Below are 20,686 nucleotides of genomic sequence, written 5' to 3'. Positions count from 1 at the left end.
TCTGAAAGCCCTCTCAGTGCAGCCGTTTTCTGAGATGGGGGCGTGGCTAAAGTGGGACTCTTTGGAGTGGGCCGGTTAGATTTTCAACCGAGAAAACCCTGTCTTTCTACAGCATCACCAGACCCTGAATGCAAGGCTAGCAATTCAGGGCACATTAACATTTTATAGGAGGTTTGGGACTATTTTAATTGATTTTGTATGAAGAATTCCAATAACAGCTACGCATTTGTGGCACATACGAGTGCCTCAGAGCAAATGAGAGATTCAGTATAGCAAAAAATCTGGTACACTTTAGTATATAATCTGTGCGTACCCGGCTACCCACGCTTGGTGAATGAGGCCCAGTGTGTGTACTAGCCCTTGAAGAAGCTCATAACTCCCAAAAGAGCAAAAGTGTGTCTGTCACTTTCTATCAGTCAAACAATGCTCCAAGGAACAACAACAGGCCATGATGAGGATAGTTATGAAAATGAGGAGGGGGAACAACAAGGGGAGGATTAAGATGATGTGGATGATGATGATGGTGACAATGATGACGTTACGTCAAAAAGATTTGACTAATCCTGTAATCTGCCTCATATTGAGGGGTCAGCCTCACTGGATTTAACAAACTGGTTTTAACATGTCTAAAATCTCACACACACACACACGCACGCACACACACCCGCACGCTCACACAGGCGTCTTAATCTACACTTCTATACCATATTACATGTGAACATCTCACTGACTAATCAGCTTAAGCCACACCACACAGCAAAAAACTGAGTGTGTGCGTGTGTGAGCCCCTACCTTAAAAACACACACACACACACACACACACACACACACACACACACACACACACACACACACACACACACACACACACACACACACACACACACACACACACACACACACACACACACACACACACACACACACACACACACACACACACACACACACACACACACACACACACACACACACACACACACACACACACACAGCTCTGACAGCTCAGACTAGCTCTGACATTTCTCCACCTCTCTTCTTCCAGTGTACATTATTTTGAGGTCGCACATGGTGGCAGTTCAGCCCAAGGTGGCAATTTAGCGGCACTGATCGGTCACTTGATGTATAATCCCTTGGGAAGATGTGACTTTAGCTTGTGCTGATTGGTCCGCTACCATATAAATCCAAGTTACGGCAGCTCACCAATCAGTGCAAGTGTATGTTAAAAACGTATACATTATAATTATCTAATGTGGAATAATAGCTTATCAAAGTACAAATCTGTGTCCATGTGAGCATTCACGAATTGATCGCTCGTGTGTGTGCGTGTGTGTGTGGTTAAGTACTGTGCCTATCCAATGACCAGGTCGCATCAGCAGACTTCAGTAAAGCTCTTGTTCCATTGTTCATTATCCTCAGTTCATTTAACATGAGACTGGCTGGCTGTCAGAAGTGGACCACTCACCCTTCGTCCGTATAATAAAAAAACAGGAGAGGCAGGGACACTTTTATTTTACCAATATTCATCAAGTGAAGTTCACAAATGATAATATTCAGCTATTTCATTTTCAGTGCTCAGCACAGTTAAAAGATGGTGACCAAACATAGTTTTGTACTTTTACTCACTGCTACTCCAATAAAGTAGCTAAGGGTTAACTAATCTATTAGACGTTTTGCTAAATTTTTCCAACTAATTGTACTTATTCTGCAGTTTGTTAATCACCGCTTGGCACCATCTGATGGCAGGCTAGTTATTTCCGTATAACATGAAATAAGTTGAATACAGAATCAGCATAACAACTAAATTGTGAGAAAGAAATGATCAGCAACTCTAAATTTCTAAATTAATAAAAATATATAATGTTAAAAATATAATTCACATAGTATGAATGTTGTAAAAAAATATGTTTTAAAAGTTCATTGCATGCAGTAATTAAAATGTTGTCTTTTTCCACTCTCTCTTCATCTATCCTTCTCTTCAGAACAATACCATCTCAACAATGCAGGGTATGGTCCGTTTGGACAAGGTCTTCCACACCCACACAGCAACCACAGCTCCCTGGCTCTCAACAAGTACACGTCTCTAAAGGCCGTTGGTAAGCCACATGCACACATCCACAAGTTCACTGGCTCATTTGTACACACACGTCAGGTAAGTACACACACACACACACACACACACACACACACACACACACATGACATAAACATACATGTGCACATACACACACATGGATGCATATACACACACATCTCCATGAGACTCAGCAAGGATCACTGTGTGGGTGCACACACAGTGATAATAACTCCCATAGACACGGTAACCTTTAGCATAATCTCGAGGCTGCAGAGCTGTCATGTAATGATGCTCACCTGCTGGCTCCCTGAAACTTGATATGAAAATATGTCTAACATGCTGCTTCTGCTTTTCATTAGCTGACCACTGACAAAGGCCCAACCATTTGCTGCATGTCACTCCTCTACTCTCTCTTATCTCGAATGTGCACTATCAAGTAATGGCTAATAAAAAAGAAGCCCCAAAAATTACTTTACAAATAAAAAGGAACGGTTTGGGGGTGAATTTACCAACTCCTTTGTGTACACAACATACAACCATCTCACAGGGGTAATTAACAGGGGCAATTTTGGCTACCGGTACATGGCTCCCATTCTAAAAGGCAGGTCGAACTCTACTGTTCCTTCAGTTAAAGTCAAACTGAGCTCAAAACCTTTGCTTTTGATCTCCATCGACCATCTCCTCCAAAAGGTGAGCATTAACTATAGGGCCAGCAGTTTTGTCTTTAATAACATGCGTAAACAAGCAAACTTGGTATGCAGAGTCCCACCAACAGCCAACCTTATCAGCACATCTGTGACCTGTCTGTCACATGGTCATGACATGTGTATAGCATAGCTGGGCCTTTAAAGTTATAGGCGTTTTACCACCTCTCAATATATATCTAAAAATATACATATATCTTAGTTAAATGTGTAACTATATGTATGCTGCCTTCTTGACCAGGGCCCACTTGGGAAATAGATGGAAATCTCAATGTAGTATTACCTTGGTTAACTAAAGCATAAATAAAATTAAACAAATAAATATCTAATCACAAATCACTTTTTGTCATGTAGTTATAAATAGGATGATTGTTCTATGAAAATATAAATGTCCACCCCAGGCTTGACTGTAAATTCTTAACAAGGCCCACAATGAGATTGAGTCTGACAGCCTTGCTGGAAGAGCCCAATGACACTCTGGACTGACTGTCTGTCAAACAAGCCTGTTATATTAGATCATCCCAGTTCAAGATGTTTGCTGTCCCCCGTGGGAAAGTTGGTTGCAGCCAGGCATAAAACACAATACATGGCCTACAACTGAACAAAACATAAATGACACATTAAATGAGCACACAAGATACGTCAAATAGACAATGTAAAGTACATTAATGAGCACACAAGATATGTCAAAAAGACAATGTAAAGTGTATAAAAGAAGTACCAAGATCAGGGTTTGAAGAGTCTGTTCTACGATGACAGGCACAATGTATGCTCAGTGACAGTTCATTTCAGGCCAGTTGTCTCCCGGCCGGTCTCAGATTGTCACCAGACCATGGTAATGTAAATATGATATGACTCAAATGATGACAGTATGTACTATGTAAGCCTAATTTCTATTTGTTTTTGACAATGTTCAAGCACTAAATCATGCATACATTTTTTTTTTCTTCATCTGTCTTCCTGACTCTCTTTCATATGTCTCTCTCTCTCTCTCTCTCCCCCCCAGCTGACACTGCGTCTCGTAGCTACTACAAGAGTTTCCCTCTAATGGACTTCGCTCACTACCAGGCCGCTCCTCCCCCTATTCCAGCCTTCCATCACTCATCATCCCTCCATCAACACCACCACCTCAGGGACAAGTCCTACCTCCACCAGTCCCCACTGATGGGGCACCACCACCTGGCCGACCTCCACGCCCCGCTCTCCATCTCCATACCCCCCAACCACCTGGAGCACCAGCGCATGCCCAAGACCACCACGCTCCCGGTCATCTCCGGCTCTGCCTTCAAGGCCTGGGAGTCAAGTGGCCGCCACGTCCAGAGGCAGACGTCCGCGCCTGGGCGCACCGCCGGCGGGTACCACCACCACTCGGCCCGAAGGCACGCCTACTCCACCCGGCGGCAGCACAGTATAGAGAACATGCCCGACCTCGACCTGTTCGGACAGCAGTACACGAGGGCCTACGGAGGCGGGGAGGGCGGAGGGGTGCTGGGTCACTTCCAGGGCCATGGTCACCACCTGCCCCACCCTTCCACCTACTACCACCACACCAGGCACAAGAGCTACTCCACCCACAGTAAGACTGAAGTGACCGTCTGAGGTTCCAGAGCCTCAGGGACCGACCCGTTGTTAGCTCCGTACTAAGATGAGGGCATGCTGGCCTCAGTGGTCTTCTATAGGTGATAAATAAATGAAAGCCTGTAGCGAGAGGAGCAGGATTGAAAGGAAAACAGTGTAGCAGCATCACCAGTGTTTATAGTATAATACAGGTTGAAATGGCTGGTATGTCTCAGGCCAGGCCGGATGGCTGAAGGTCGGAGACCAGGTTTTTGCTCCTGTCCATCCGTGTGTCCGTCCGTTTGTGTGTGTGTATGTCTGTGCACAGCTAATCTCCGGCACCGTTGGACCGATCGGCATGAAACGTTGCGCGCACAGTCCCAGTAGGCCAAGGAAGAACCTCTGGCACAACATTTTCAAATCGGCCTCATGGTGGTGCTATAACAGGGCAATGTTTCTTTTTCCCCTCATCATGACACAACTCCCCATATAGGCCACACCCAGTTACATCTAACAAGATTTTACGCCATTTTGCGTTTTCTTCAAAACAAACTCGAATACTCACGCCAAAGAGTAAATAATTATCTCTGTGATCACATGATCAAGACCAATCGTCTATTTTTTCTGATTCCATTCCAATTGGCTTTCAAAGTTTGCGGGAGGGGCCCGTTTTGCACAAAATGCCACAAATCGTGAACAATTGCCGCAAACTTTGCACGCACACTCCCAGCATGCAGGCCCAGGAAGAACCTCCACCCCAAATATTTCAGTGGGACATCCACTTCAGCCTCTAATTAATCGTACAATCAAATCTTAGGTTGTACAATAAGGTTTTTCCCCTGGATTCCTTGGATCATGATGCCACTACCCATATAGGCCTGGCCATTTGTACCAGGCTAGATTTTCCACAATCACGTTTTCTTCTAAACACAACACACTTTTAACTCAAAGAGTGTACAAATGTCAGAAAATTTACCCATAATGGTCCATTTGTTAAATTGACGGTTCAGGATTTTACTGTGTTGCATTTTCAAAAGAACATACAATGATCATACATACACAGGTTTCCAGACAGGTTTTCATTTTGGGGGTGAAGCTCAGGGGTAAGGACAATCATTGCACATTATTCAATACAAAAACAGATCAATGGCTGTGCCAAATTTGCTTTAGGTTAAGGGTTACCTTTGGCCAAGTTTAGGTAACAACAGTAATTGTTGTGAGACTTAAGGTTGGGTTAATTCTGGGAGAGTTGTGGGAAGAATATCTGCTGAGTTATATTTAGGTGATTGATACAGATCTGGTGGACAGCTAAGAATAAAACAAATGGTGTGGCTATATTTGTTTTTAGGGAACAAATGGACTCATATTTGGATATGAGCTGACATTGATAGGACTGATGTTCGGAGCGAGAGACCCGAGTTTACACCCAGTCCACCCAGACAGCCATTACATAGTAACCAACACCACTGTTATATCTGTTCATTTATTTATGTATTGCTTTATTTGACATTAATTTGCCACTCCTGTTGTTAAAACATGGTGGGAATTTGAACTGCTGTGTAATATTTAATAATGTAAAATATAGAAGACCTGTGTGTTTGCTGTTTTTATACTTCCAATATTACCTTTTTATTATGCAAGTGAGAGCGCTGCTCCGTCTAGGGTGGAGTGAGGAGCATTTTCAGCACAATTTGACTCTTCTTTCCATTGCTTAAGCGTCAGGACAACACAAAGGATATATCAATACATCAGACCTGGTTAATAGAACTGCCGTACCTGTTCATACAAATTGTAATGGCAATCATGCAAACATATAGCAAGCAACAAAATACTCTAATCTCTTAATACAATGGCTGTTCTTCAGCTAAAGCCAAATAGAGATTTTGATATTTTGCAGTGAGACTTGTGTGTCTCACAATTTCCAAAATTGAAATGTACAAAGTCTTACTTAAAAACAGGTGAGATCTGTAGCATTTCTTTCTAGTCATTATTGTTTGCTAACATTATGCTAAAGAGCCCTGCTCGTATATCTGTATATCTCTACGTTCTCTCTCTCTCTTCTCCAAGTCTCTGTCCCGGTTAAAGTGTGCAGCGTGCTTTAGGTCCAACATTCAGGGATGTCGGCCCCCAGGTTACATTAACTTGATGGTGGGGACAATGCCACCCTGGTGTCACGTTCCATCAGCCTTTATCCAGCCCAGTGAGAGGGGAGGAGGGGGAAAGGAGGTTAGAGAGAGAGTGTGTGTGTGTGTGTGTGTGTGTGTGTGTGTGTGTGTGTGTGTGTGTGTGTGTGTGTGTGTGTGTGTGTGTGTGTGTGTGTGTGTGTGTGTGTGTGTGTGTGTGTGTGTGTGTGTGTGTGTGTGTGTGTGTGTGTGTGTGTGTGTGGGGGGGGGGGGGGGGGCGGACTGGAGTACATGGTAAGAGCCAGGGGCTACACTTCTTTAGAAAGGATAGAAAGGGGCAGTGGTGAAAGGAGAGAGAGAGAGCAGAGAGAGAAAGGAGGAGAGCAATGAAGGAAGAAAATTATGAAAGAAAACAGTGAAAAAAGAGAGTTGACGGGGGCTAGAGACTAACTCGTAACTCTAATTCCTTGGGGCGCTGAGGGAGTCACTGCTGATCTGTGTGTCCCACCATTGGACATTCTGTGTATGTGTGTGTGGTATGTGAGAGTGCGTACACGCTATCCCTTTGAGGTGTCATTGGAGTGAAATTCATAGAGGCATTTGAAACCCTGAAGTGTGGCAGACCACCCACATCACCTCTCTGAGTCCTAGACAGCAGAGGACAAGCAATGTGGAGCTTGTGTTCACAGAAAACGTTTTTGAGCGGCCAGCGCCTTTCTGCCTTGCATTTCATAAAGACACGCTGGAGTGCTCCTCTTCCCAACGCTGAGCATCGCGTTTCAGCACTCTCGGCATCCAGCAGTTTTAGGCAGAGTGCTCAAGGCATTTCAAGCTGAAAACAGTTAAACTTTTGGAGCGAAGCGCCGCTCATCAATGTCACGTTTGATCCTCTTGGCTTTGTCTGACAACTCTGTAAATTACGACCTGAATCGTGGTAACCATGAGAAGTCTATGTTTCAAGTCTATGTTTAGCGTTGTTTCCACTTGGCTATTTGTTCCAATAACACAGATGACACAACGTTTGAGGACAGCAACGGTTGATATATTCGAACATTGCGGGCATCAATAAGCACTGCCTACGAGCACCCTGGACATATCCAGAGCACTCCTACGCCCATAAAACTCTTTCTGTGGACTCCTAATTGCATCTCTTTATTGTGAACATTATGGGGAAAATGATAACGGTCAGAGGTCTCAGAGCCCTGATAGAAAGATCAGGATATGAAATAAGAGACAACACTTACGGTAAGAAGAGAGAGATGATGTGATTTTTACCTGCCGGTATGTCCTTGGAGACGAGACTGATTCAGGGGAGGGGAATACCACATGACGAACTTCTTGGAGGTATGTCTTTTCACATCATGAAAAGGAACTTCTGTAACGGAAGTGGGACATGATAAAGTACAGTATCTACTCAACAAGGGATCAACCGTGATGGTTAATATCAAGACCCTGGACAATGATTTGAGCTATTGCTGATGTCTTCAGCTGTGGCCACACAGAGTTGTTTGCACAATAATGTTTGTGCTGCTACTTACAATGGTAAAGAGTGACATGGCAAGCACAACTTGCAACGGGCTAAACTGTGATTAGTATTATTGTGGAGTTAGATTCGTAGTTGAGCAGAGCTGTCCTGGGCCAAACAGATAAGAGCACATACTGTATAAATAAATAAGCAAAATGACACCAAATGATGAAGTCAATTACTAAATGCAAGACGTTATTTTAAGGTATACAATATCATCAAGAGGGGTGTATTTGTCACACAGGTACAAGCAGCTACATTTTCGTGTGACATGGTCCGCATGACTGTGCAAAAACAGCAATACAATACAACATAAGAATTACACTGGACAGTCATGTATATGCTAGAGTATATGACAACTCACATGACACACACACACACACACACACACACACACACACACACACACACACACACACACACACACACACACACACACACACACACACACACACACACACACACACACACACACACACACACACACACACACACACACACACACACACACACACACGATCAAAAGGGTCTGACATTTCAAATGTCAAACTCTATAGCGCAAATGTGCAACTGTCCTGAAAAGAGAAGAGTTGAAATCTTTATCGATTGGAATTTGGACGGAGATCAAATGACAGGCTTGACCTTCCACACAGCCAGTTTGATTATGCATACCTGATGAGGTCTGGACTTTGAAAGCTACTGTGATCTAACAGGCAAGAATCAAGCAGTTACATTAAATAATTTTCAACGTCGTTGCCCAAAATGCAGGACAGCTCCTAGAGTTACGTAACGATGAAAATATAGTAACCATAAATGGGGTAGGACTAAAGACACTTGAGCAATTTAGAGCTACCCCTTCCTGACAGAGTATTGTCTTTGTGCCCTCTTTGCGGTCCCCCTCTTAACTTTGCTATTGTCTGTCTGTCTCAAAGAAAGACACTCGGGAATGGATTGCCTCTGTCTCCCTCTAAAAACGAAACAAAAAGCAGTGATTTAGCGAGGCAAATGAGCAATACATTGCAGATCATCTAGGCGCTTATATGGCTAGCAGCAACGTGCAAGTAATTTCCCTCAATAAGCTTTATCTGTAAGTCTTAATATTTTCTGCATTTGATCACACCTTTTAAAAAGTCATGCAAAAGCTACTAATATTCTTTGTAAGCTCTCTTGCAACCTGAGGCATAGTGTTCTCAGTACTAGAAACCAATTGCTTTCCAGTGAAGCAACTACAGTAGTTAGAGAACATCTAAATCAAAGTTTAGACTTGGTTCAGGACCTGAGCCTTTGATTGTGGGTGATATTCCATGAAGTCTAACTTTGGTCTCTAATATGTCTTATGTGTCCAGGTGCACCCCTTCACCCAACACGCACTCTAGTGCACCCACACAACCAACCCTCTTTATTCCTCCTCTGAGTCCCATTCTCCGTTCATCATCTGCCCAGTTTTCTCTTTCATTTCTCTCTTTCTAATCGCCGACTATGGAATTAGCTTTCCATTCATCTGTGTTTAGTCATCATCCTCTGTCTGACAGCCAGTCTCATGTTGTCCTGCTTGATGCCTCTTTCCCTCAATCTCTGCACTCTCTCTCTCTCTCTGTGCACTCATTTGTCCTCCTATTGCAACTGCTCATTTCCTTGTGGCCCTCTGATGCAAAAGCCTTTTGCCCATTGGGCTTTTCTCTTAGTGCTCTCTTGAGTCATGCAATACTTTTGAATTCTGTCGATCTGTGTAGCTCAATTGGCTGAGCAAGACTTTCATCACTGCCAGGGTTAGGGGCTTGATTCCTAATGGGGCCAGGCTAAGGATGCATGATGAATTCATGGTACTGTAAGGTGTTTGGATTGAAGCATATCCACCAAATGGCTCATGTTCTGTTAAAGGGAGCACTTCAACCTTATCTTCATATAATTAGTATAGTGCTCATTATAAGATGAATTCACTCGCTCAGAGGTGGGCCGTGGACAGAAACCTGCCTATCAATGACATCATCAATAGCTAATGGAAACTACAGCCTTCGTCTTCCTGGAAAGTTAGCATGCTGAAACAGAAGCCAATAAAATGCAAGTTTGGAATCTTGTTAGAAATTGTCCACAGCCCACTTCTGAGATGCAGAGCGAGTAGACAGAATTGGTACCATCTAATAATGAGCATTAGTGAGGGCTAATTATGTGAAGATAAGATTGAAAATGGGTGAAGTGCTCCTTTAAGAGTTCTCACACACCCCTCAGAGACAGATGACTCCAGCTAGCTTTCCCACATGCATGACCACTGGTCCCAATGACAAGTCACACTCCCGGAGAGTTTATGCTGCATGGTTGTATGGGTGTCATGCCACAGGCTGAGTCCCCCCCCCCCCCCACCCACACCCACACCCACACCCACACACACACACACACACACACACACACAGTTGTATGAAATTCAACAGGCATTTGGCATTTGTCTACAGCACAAATATTGTTGCAGGATCAATTCAGAATTGGAAACATTTGCAACAGTTATCACTGTCCACATACAAGCACTATACACACTAGCTTGCTGCGTTTGTGCCCTATAATTCCAAATGCATCTCTTCCTTCTATTGCTCCCTCAAGTAGCAGTATAAGGCCAGTAACATCAGTCGCTTATTTTCAAACAGACGTTTCTTGACAATGTACCACCAGAGGTACACCGCACAGCTGACCATTTTCACATGTATGAAGTTGGAGCAAAATGCCTGCCATGCGAATATGTTCAATGACACACAACACAAACATACAGTATGACAATATGAGCTGGGAGGATAAGGGTAACATAGAGGGGGGGGGGGGGGGTTCAGGCAATATAAGTTTATTTCTTATCTACATCATTATTGTTTTACCATTGAAATGTCAAAGTGTTAAGTATTTTTCCAAATGAACTCCAACTTTCAACCAACCTAACAATACTGTCCCTTTATACATTTCAGGTAAAAGCATATAAAAATGTGTTTTTTGTTCTGCAGAAGTAGCAATTCAAGAGGTCTCACTCTTTACAGCCTTGGCCATAATAGTGCTCGAATTATATTGTCTGAAAAACAAGAACAAATCTCTTTTTCAGCCATCAGAAGTTTCCAGAACGTTCTGGAGACTAGTTGGGAGGAACAGAGAATAGCTACAGAATAAATGCATGAAGTGGGACTTTTACTATGGTCATATATTGTTTGTATAAGGGCTTTAACTAAACTGAGTAATACATTTTTATTCTCATAATATTTATAATTAACTGAATTGATGTTGATGTCAAATGGAAAGAAATATAATTTCATGTGGCATGTCAAATGGCTAAAAGTTAGGGAAAGAGAAGTATATTTATTAAGTTGTGCAATAGGTATCTTCTACCGCAATAATGGGATGCTACAGGTGTTGTACGTATGTCTGATAGTTTTGTGGATTTGTACTTTAGTGACAGGACACAGAACATGCAATATGTTGTAATTGTCTTTTTCGATATTCAATGATATCTAAAATTACAATGCAGGTTATTTACGATTACTATTAATTCCAATTATAAGTCTTTGAGGAACCCACATTTTGCATCTTATGTTCATATAGTGACTGCATTCTACTACAGTGAGCTTTTTAAATGAACTGAAATGTTTCAATATTGCAAATATGCCATATTCTATGATTATTAAATGTGAACGCTAAAGCGATACAGGATTTTGGACGTTGCCTTAGGTGAAATAACCACATAAAGAAACGTATTTGACCTACTAAACTACTAGGCAACCTACTGTAAAATAGTGTTTCTCTACCAGTCGGTCAGGATACAAACATTTGTCACACAGACAAATAACGTATTTTAAAGAGGAACATTGGCTCTTGATGTCAGGTGAGAAATCTTGGCATTAGAGAAAACATTTAAGAACCATATGATTCTGTACTTACAATCCATTAACATCAACACATCAAAGTTGGCCCTTTGAGAAATAAGAACAACGTGTGGTTTGTGATGCTGCTTTAGGGATGGGGGATATGTTATTGTCTCCAGAGATGAGTTATCTGCATTAACTGCAATAAGGAAATGCATCCTATTTTTGGTTAACTCAACTGCAAAACATCACAGGATATTGCCTTGGAGCACAGTGCAATACCTTCAAAACAAAAATGCCATTCAAAGCAGCGGTCGTCGGACTATGGAGCTGGTTACTGAACTGTCTGGTGTCCCAGGTCTAGCCCTCAAATAGATGGTGATAATGAATACCAACAGTGTTTTGGGTCTTATGGTACAGAGTTGAGGATCAAGACTTCAGGAACGGAGGTGTGAAGCATGTATAAACTCATGAATAAAGATGTGATATAAAAGGAAAATCAAGGGTAGAGTGGAGTTCTAGTAACAAGGTAAAAAAGGAAGAAAACGTAGCCTACTTCTTACTATGAATAAAAGACTAATTTTTACCCAGAGATGTTCTTTATTAAAATGTTGCCATTTTTGAAGATTAAATAGAAGATTACTTCAAGACTGTTGCATGCGTTTCATTATCTGTGAAATGTATAACTATATGTGCTTGGCCTACTATACTGATCAAATATGAAAGGCTTTCCTGTGGCCCCTGGAACACATTCAATATTTCGATGAAAAAATAAATGTTAAAAAAATAATTATAATTATTTGATGGTTGGTTGTACAAAAACAATGGCATACTGTAGGGATGACCATTTTGAATGGTTTTTCGTAACTGTTAACCGAAACTAGTTAACAGTTAAATAACACGTTAATCAATAAGAATAAAATGTAGGCTATTATTTAGAATGGAATGGCTGTGACTCACTCAAATTAACATCCGCCGGGACTGCATTTACAGTCGTGAAACTGTAGGAACCCAGTATAACTAAATTGGGGGGAAAAAATATGGAGACAATCCTCCTCTTTGGCTGGTAGGAAAAAACTTTCCTAATCTATACTGTAGATCTCTGCATCATAGTGTGTAGTGCATAATTGCCTGGGTTATCAATTAGCAAGATATTTTATTGATGCAAAGCTAAATATTGATTCAGGTCATAATTGTATTTATCACCAAACAAATGCCTCTGTTGGTCAGTTCACTTTTTTTAACCATGTGAGAAAGTCACATTCTATCACTGGTGAAGCTGTGGTAACACTCTTACATGGTTTCCATAGCAATGGTGGACTGACCTACATTTCACCAATTTGATTATTGAAATGTCAAAGTTCAGAGAAATGTACATGATGAGTTGTGTAGGTGAGAGTTCTCTTATTTGGTACAGTAAAATGTTACCACATACTTACCAGTGATAGAATATGATCTTCTCATGTGGTTTGAAAATGAAAAGTGAACTGACCTACTGAGCAATTTGTTTGGAGAAAGGTCAAAGTTCAGAGAAACGGATATTTGATGAGTTATGTCTGTGATTGTTAGGTGAGATTTCTCCAATTTGGTCACTGGTTAACATATGGTAACATAACATTATACTGACTGTGCTAAATTGGAAAAATCTCACTTCACAATTACATACACAACTCATCAGAAAAACATTTCTCTGAACTCACCATAAAGATTCCTCAGCAGATCAGTTCACTTTTTATTTTCTAGAAGGTCATATGATATGATATCACTGGTAAACATATAGTAATATTTTACTGAGCCAAATTGGAGAAATCTCACTTCACAATCACAGACAGGATCAACTCAACACATGTTAATTTCTCTGAACTTTGACCTTTCACCAAATAAATTCCTCAGGTCAGTTTGTGTGTAGTGCATTCTTTTTGCTTGTGAAAATATTATGGCCCCCATCATTTTACATTTGCTAAATTAAACCTATTAAATTTAGACCTAAATAAACCCAAAACTAAACCTAAATTATAAATTTAGGCTGTAGCCTAAATAAATAAAAACTAAATACATTTGTCCAGAGATAGTAGTGCTTAAATGACCACTTCAGACCGTATTTTCATTTAATTGGTCCTCACCAATGCTCATAATAAAATGGTTGTACCATTTCTATCTACTACTCGGTCTACTGAGAGGATGGCTGTGGACAGGCTGGGGGGAAAAGTCAATGACAAAGAGTGAAAACTTAAAAAAGGAAGATATTGATTAGAGAGAATGGCCAGTGGCTTTACTGATCAAATAAGCATGGAAAGGAAAGATTACAAAAAAACAAAACGTGTTTCATGTTATTTACGGTCGATTAATTACGTGCACCTCTGGCGCCATCTTGTGTATTTTCTCATCATTACGTGAAACAAAAGGGTATATCTATGGGTACAGCTCCAAAAACCAAAAACGAAATAAACTCACCAACAATCTGTCACACTGACTCACACACACCACTCCTCGCAGTCCCCAACACGGAGGTATAGGTTACCCATGGGGTAGCTGACAAAGATGAATAGTACTCCAAGTTTTATAGACCTTTTCCCACAACAGCCATGACTTGTAGTCGTAGGATAAACACAGGTGTTACCAATGATACCAATTAAGGTTCCGTTTAGCGTACTGTTGCAGACTTTCCAGTGTGCCAACATAGCAATCTGGGAACCCATTCAGTTAAAAAGAAAAAAAGAAAGAAAAAAAAACTCAAAACATAAGAATAAAGTCAGGAAAGGTGTTTTTAATATTAAAACTGGACTAAAATAACAAATGGGAAGTACACCATATATCTGAGCTTGATTATTCATAGTAATACCTTAACAAATTATATTCAGGATCACAATGACAACATCATGGGGAAAATATTTAAGTCACAAAAGAAACGTTTTATCCAAAAAGTTAGAATAGGTAGATATACGGTAACAGTAACATTAAGTGTATTTAAAAACACAAAAACCAGGTGCTATTGATGGCCACAAAACAAATCAGTAAAGGTCAGTTGGCATAACTCCTCATGCAGACATACTGTATCAGAGCTATTAAAACAGTACAAATCCTTTGACTGACAAGGTTCCATGTTGATATGCTGCCTCTGTTGTTGGAAAACTGACCAGAAATTCATAAATTCTCTTGGACATTGTTGCTGAAACATTGAGAAAGATGCACAGTTGTGTTGCTTTAAAATCACATCATATAGCGCTCTGAGGTTAGGAGATGGTCCTGAGGGTGTATATTACACAAGAGTTGAGCGTCTCAAACAGCATTATATTTTAATACAATCTCTTGAGAGAGCTAACATTTTCTGAGAATTGTGCATTTCCCAATATGCGCAATACAAGGACGAATGCCATTAAGTGCGTTTAAATTGGAGTCTTCCTACTTAAGAAATACAATAAAATCAGCCTTCTAAAACACTCCACAAACTTTCCTTCCTTCTTCTGCACTTGTATCCTCCTCCTAGCCTTATTCTTGGGAATGTCAATGAGGTACATGAGTATGGTACTGCATGGTAATAATTTACGTAAGTGAAAAGAAAATGACACAATGAAAATAGGAGATATGGGGGGGGGCTACAAAAATAGGATGACAAAGCATTAATATGAAACCCTGCTGAAGCCCACCCACCTAGTCTTGTGCAGCAGTGAGTTAAACAGCGTTGGGTCTGTGGTTGATCCTAATAATATAACCAAAACACCACAAATGTACATTCATCCGAAACTCTGGCTCGCTGGGAGCACAAGAAACCTCAAAGATTCACAGAGTCAAACTGTTACCTGGATCCACAAAGAGAGTTCATTCAACTGTGAAAGTGTAAAAATGCACCCTTCCGTATCCATTTTTACACTTCTGGAGTTAAATTAACGCTCTCAATTTTGCTGTAGAAGACTGTCACAGAATGTTTGAAAATCACCTACATGTATGATTATAAAGGACATGCCGCCATGTTGAAAGAATTCCTATACCACTAAAAATGGTAACATCAGCCACCCTAATAAACTAAAGAAAGACTAATATTTCTGAGCAGTGGGAGGAAAATAAATTACACTATATGGCATTATACAGGGAGGATATGATCAGAAATCACACTATATGGTAGCCTGGCATTGGCCAGACTGATAATGTGGATTCACTCTCACATTCCTCCCCGGTATCAGTCTGGACTTCGGCCCATAGGGAGCGAGTATGAGAAATTGCAGTTGAAACGCAGTCACTGATTGGCCCGATCATTTTATGATTTCTCATACTCATTCCCTATGGGCCGAAGTCCAGACTGATACCGGGGAGGAACGTGAGAGTGAATCCACGTTATCAGTCTGGCCAATGCCAGGCTAACTATATGGTACTATACAGTGAGGATATGAGGATAGGATAATACATCACACTATACAGATATGATTTTCAATGAGGATATGATCAGGTTAGAGAGGTAAGTTTACAATCACTTTTGTTGTCACTCTTCAACAACACAGAGCTGTAACTCTCATTATCGCTGCTAATGACTGTGCAAACATTCTGTGAGGTCTTTATAATAGTGGCCCAACAGTCATTGTAATATCCACAATCATGGAAGATAAAAAAAAAGTTTAGGCATATTAACAGAAGATTCTCACTAAAAAGCAAGAAAGTTGCAACTGATGGCAATAAATAGCTTCCTGATAGGAAAGAGTGACTCATATATATCTGACATTCATCAAAGTGCATAGTGTACTATACACTGGGAACTTTGCAAGCTATAATGAGAGACCATGAAGATATGTACAGTAGGGTAACAAGGGGGGAAATATATAAGTATATATATACTTTATATACACTGTGGCATCTCATCATGGTCTGCTGACATAATAAGCTGCACAATCCACCCTAAGGAGCTCTGAGTGGTCATGCATTTGATGGGATAAGAGTGAAAGACAAGGCCCAAGTTTAGATCACGTTAAGGCTGGGGTAGTGTAGGATCAGTCAGGCTTTGCTGGTATAGTACTGAATAAGTTAAGGAGGTTAGTCATCCTGTACGGGTTCCCACAAAGGATACAGTGTCTGCACATTTAGTGATGTCAATGTCCTTTGATGAGGTTAAGAAATGGCAATAAGCAGTTGTCTACACATGTCAAGCAGAGGTCCATGGCTAAAGGCCATTGTAAACCACTGTCTGACAGGCTACCATATTGAAGGGCCTTGTCTCGTAAAAAAAAACTAGGGACTGTATTCACAAAGCCTGCAGTGCCAGAATATCAATGCTGATAAGAAACAGTCTTTCAGACGAGGGCTGCTCAATTAAGCACTGATGGCAAAAATGTCTGATCTACAAGCTCACGTGTTGCATTACGTCATGGCGTGAGGCGAGCTTATAGATTTGCTATTTTCAGATTTTTTTAAAGGTTTTTAAATGTTTTGCCAATGACATGCACAAAATAGGGGTGCCAGGTTGGAAGAGGTTGGGCATATATAAATACGTGTATATAAATCAATTTTCACAACTGACATTAGTAGAACATTTTAATTCATAGGTTTTCACTGGTTTTCAACCTAAATTCCATTGTTCCCATTCTTCTGATAGAGCCTATAGAATCGCCAGATGACGCGTTTGGCGTCTCTGTTTCGGCACATCAACATTCTGCTGAGAAATACACAGTGTATTTTTAGGGTTTTCTTTCGTCACACTATATTATTGATCTCCTAACAACAGAACAATGGGATTCAGGTTGGAAATCAGCAAAGTTTTCCTTAAATTAGAACAATTTTGCTCTCTAAAATCTGACTAATGATCATAATAGGTATCGTGATTATAATACCTAGCGCTATGATCATGATGATCTTTGTTTTCTCTTTTTTTCCCAGTTCAACACAAAGTCCTGATGAACAATTAAGAGATTTGCCACTGATCCTGTATCAGCACTACAACTTTGTGAACACAGACCCAGAGCTCCAGATGTCATCCCACCCAGGACAGGAAAATAACGCAGCCCCCACACCCTTAACCCACCCCTTAAGTCAACACACTTCTAGTATTTCCTCAAATCTTAGAATTATAGGACACACTCCCGTCTATCTCTGTCCGCTGAAGCTGTTGGCTCCTGGAGGAGATATGGTGATGGAGTCCAGGATGGGACGGAGAGCCTGGCCAAATGGCCTGTGGGGCAAAGCACAACAGACCACATACACCAGTCATACAGCAGGTTGAGGAATGAATAGATGTTGAAATAAAAACAAATGTGTGTTATGGCAGAGAGGCAGATAGACAAGAGAAAAAGAGGGGAGAGAGTCAGATACAATAAAGGGGAGACAGAAGGAGAGAGGGGATGTTATTGTGTCAGCGAAGCCTCTGACTCACGTTGACAGTACTTCAGATGGCAAGTCTGTGATGTATGCAGGGATCTTGCTTCCTGTGAGGAACTGAGCTACATCATTGCTGAAGGTGTTGCAGTTGTGCTCAAACAGGTGATACCGGTCCCCTCTGAACAGAGAATGAAAGAGAGTAAGAATGAGACAGAATGTGAAAGAGACAGCAATAGAGACCACAAGGAGAGAGAGGGGCGGAGGAGGGGGGGCGGGTGGCAGTAGAAGATTAAGTGAGCCAACAGATGTGCACAGATAACAGATAACAGAGGGGGCCGGAGACAGAAGTGAAATCATTTACATGGGTAAAACGGGACATTGACAGTCTCTTCTTTGACAGTTACCCGTATGTGGACTCTCCCAAGGAGGACAGGTACTCCATGAAAATCTCTTCGTTTACCTCTGTGGAACCAAGTTCCACGATGGAGTTGGGATCACCCAGCTGCGTTCCACCCTAGGGACACCCACAGACACACCACTTATCACTTGTCACACTTAAGTCTTTTTATGTATTTGTATTCTCTTAATTGTTACAAGCAACACTGGTATATGGTAATGGTGTTCAATGATTCTTACAGGCATGCAGCTAGCGATACCCTCACCCCCATAGAAGAACTCCTCTCCATGGACCACAATGGCAGTGTGCCTAGAACACATTTTCAGTACAACCAAGACAAATAAAGGTTCATAAAAAAATCATATGTGGCATTATACTATACATGATACTATACAAATCTTAAGACATAATACGCACTGAACTCACCATATTCCATCAAGCTGCTTCCCTGTAAAACCGAGAAATATTTGACATTAGACATATGCAGCAAGATATCAAACAGTAACACTTGACTTCAGGGGGGGGCAGATTCATACACGTAATTACTGCTTAATTAATGATGAATTAATGATAAACTCATACATTAATTCATCATGAACTCATCATTAATTCCTGGTCCACACCATTAACTAAAGGTGAAATTAACCAAGTAATAGGATGTTTGATATTTCACAATTCCACTTCTACGCCCAGGATGGTGGGTCTCTGAACTACCGCCAGAGACAGACCCTCCTGGGCATAGATAGAAGTAAGTCATATAGGCCTATAATGACTTCACAATTAGTTAATGGTGAGGACCAGGAATTAATGATGAGTTCATTATAAAATCATGACGAATTAATGTATGAGTTGAGTTAATCATTAATTAAGCGTTAATTACGTGTACGAAATAATTATCCCCTTAAAGTGCCACCGGCCTCAATAACATAGAATTCGTCTCTGCATGGCATCTCATTCATCGGCTGTGAGGTGCTGCTGTTAATCCAACCAGGGCTGGGGAGGTACAGTCGGTGGTGGAAAAAGTACTCAAATGTGTGACTTAAGTAAAAGTATCAATAGGCTACTCGCTACTGCAATGCAATGTTGAAATACTCCGTTACAAGTAAAAGTCCGGTAATCAAAATTTACTTAAGTAAAAGTACAAAAGTATTGCCATCAAAACATACTGTACTTAAGTATCTAGAGTAAAAGTACTCATAATGTAGAATGTTCCGTTTCACAAGTTATAATGTCTAAAATGTATGAAAATAGCAGATACAAGCTCAACGCATGCAACGCGTTGTGAGCTTAGATCGCTCGGCTATGTTCAAAAAGCCAAAGTATAAATAAGGCTGAAGAAGTGGTATCTGAAATGAAAGTAACTAACTAAAGTTTCAAATAATTGTAGTGGAGTAAAAGCAGAGTATTTGCCACTGAGATGTAGTGGAGTAGAAGTAAAATTATTGAAAATTGGAAATACTCCAGTATGGTAAAAGTATCTAAAAAAAATATCGAGTAAATGTACTTAGTTACTTTCCACCACTGGGTACATACAGTAATCCAACATAGCAAATGGATGCTAACACGCTAGCAACTCACCTAGCATCAGAGGGCTCAGCTGCCGAGCCATGCCTCTTGACAGGTCGTAGATGTACAGTTTGACCGGGTAGGAGCTGTTCTGATCCATGATGATTCAGATGGACTCGATCCAAAATGTCCAGCAACGTTATTTTTAAACCCCACCACCACCACGGTTTAGCCCGGGCTACAGCTAATGGCTATAGTAGTAAACAAACGGAATACAATCTAGATCCGTTAAAACATACGCAAGGGAAGTCACTGACAAATGAAGTCCACGACGCTTCTTTTCTGTATGATAGATTTAAGAAGAATACATCAATGGAAGTATTGCAAGACAGCGAACGCTATATTTAGCCCCCGGCTACTACTACTGTACTGAGTCACTGACAGACCTACAGCTGGTGCTGTGTCACCATGAATCATTCAAAACAACAGTACAGTAGGACGGGCCGTACCAGATGTAAACTGCCTTACATCATCATCGACAGTCAGTCAGTCAGCAGAAAGCACGTGACCAATTAAATACATACATAAGTATGTATATGGGTAATCGTATAAATATATATATATATATATATATATATATATATATATATATATATATATATAT

The 20,686-nt window shown here is 40.9% G+C and overlaps 3 protein-coding genes across 4 annotated transcripts in view; 1 reads left to right on the top strand and 2 right to left on the bottom strand.

Moving 5' to 3' along the window:
* shisa8b (shisa family member 8b) overlaps positions 1-4,380 on the top strand; it is a gene marked incomplete at both ends in the record, with an annotated part of 28,031 nt that extends 23,651 nt beyond the window's left edge. Inside the window, 2 exons of the mRNA XM_080455676.1 lie at positions 1,983-2,096; positions 3,788-4,380. Of these exons, the coding sequence (XP_080311802.1) occupies positions 1,983-2,096; positions 3,788-4,380 (707 nt within the window). The remainder of the gene's footprint in view (positions 1-1,982; positions 2,097-3,787) is intronic.
* Positions 1-20,686, bottom strand: part of LOC308104573 (arf-GAP with dual PH domain-containing protein 1-like) — a 296,968-nt gene that overhangs the window by 267,520 nt on the left and 8,762 nt on the right. The gene's annotated exons all lie outside the window — the stretch shown is intronic.
* desi1b (desumoylating isopeptidase 1b) lies at positions 14,567-20,503 on the bottom strand. 2 transcript variants are annotated; one of them, XR_013934906.1, is made up of 7 exons: positions 20,095-20,503; positions 18,943-18,964; positions 18,756-18,825; positions 18,524-18,633; positions 18,175-18,297; positions 16,234-17,973; positions 14,567-15,931 (listed from the first exon to the last, which is right to left on the bottom strand). XR_013934906.1 is itself a non-coding variant. In XM_080456196.1 (6 exons), exons 1-6 carry the CDS (start codon positions 20,180-20,182, stop codon positions 17,889-17,891), a joined length of 498 nt encoding a protein of 165 aa, XP_080312322.1. In that variant the 5' UTR covers positions 20,183-20,503; the 3' UTR covers positions 14,567-17,888. The 2 variants fall into 2 exon arrangements, 1 of the variants encoding a protein (XP_080312322.1); XM_080456196.1 differs by having other exon boundaries at positions 14,567-17,973.

The sequence above is a fragment of the Gymnoscopelus braueri genome (assembly GCF_963280865.1).
Source record: "Gymnoscopelus braueri genome assembly, chromosome: 17".
Classification (NCBI taxonomy): Eukaryota; Metazoa; Chordata; class Actinopteri; order Myctophiformes; family Myctophidae; genus Gymnoscopelus; species Gymnoscopelus braueri.
The sequence above is the reverse complement of the archived record's forward strand: the minus strand, read 5'-3'. Positions and strand labels throughout refer to the sequence as shown.

Bases quoted from the DNA above. Each gene is read 5' to 3' on its own strand.
- desi1b (XM_080456196.1), bottom strand. From the start codon at position 20,182: ATGGATCAGAACAGCTCCTACCCGGTCAAACTGTACATCTACGACCTG. The intron at 18,965-20,094 runs GTGAGTTGCTAG...TCGGTTTTACAG, and splicing joins GCTGAGCCCTCTGATGCTAG to GGAAGCAGCTTGATGGAATA. The intron at 17,974-18,174 runs GTGAGTCAGAGG...TTTGCCCCACAG, and splicing joins CCATCTGAAGTACTGTCAAC to GCCATTTGGCCAGGCTCTCC.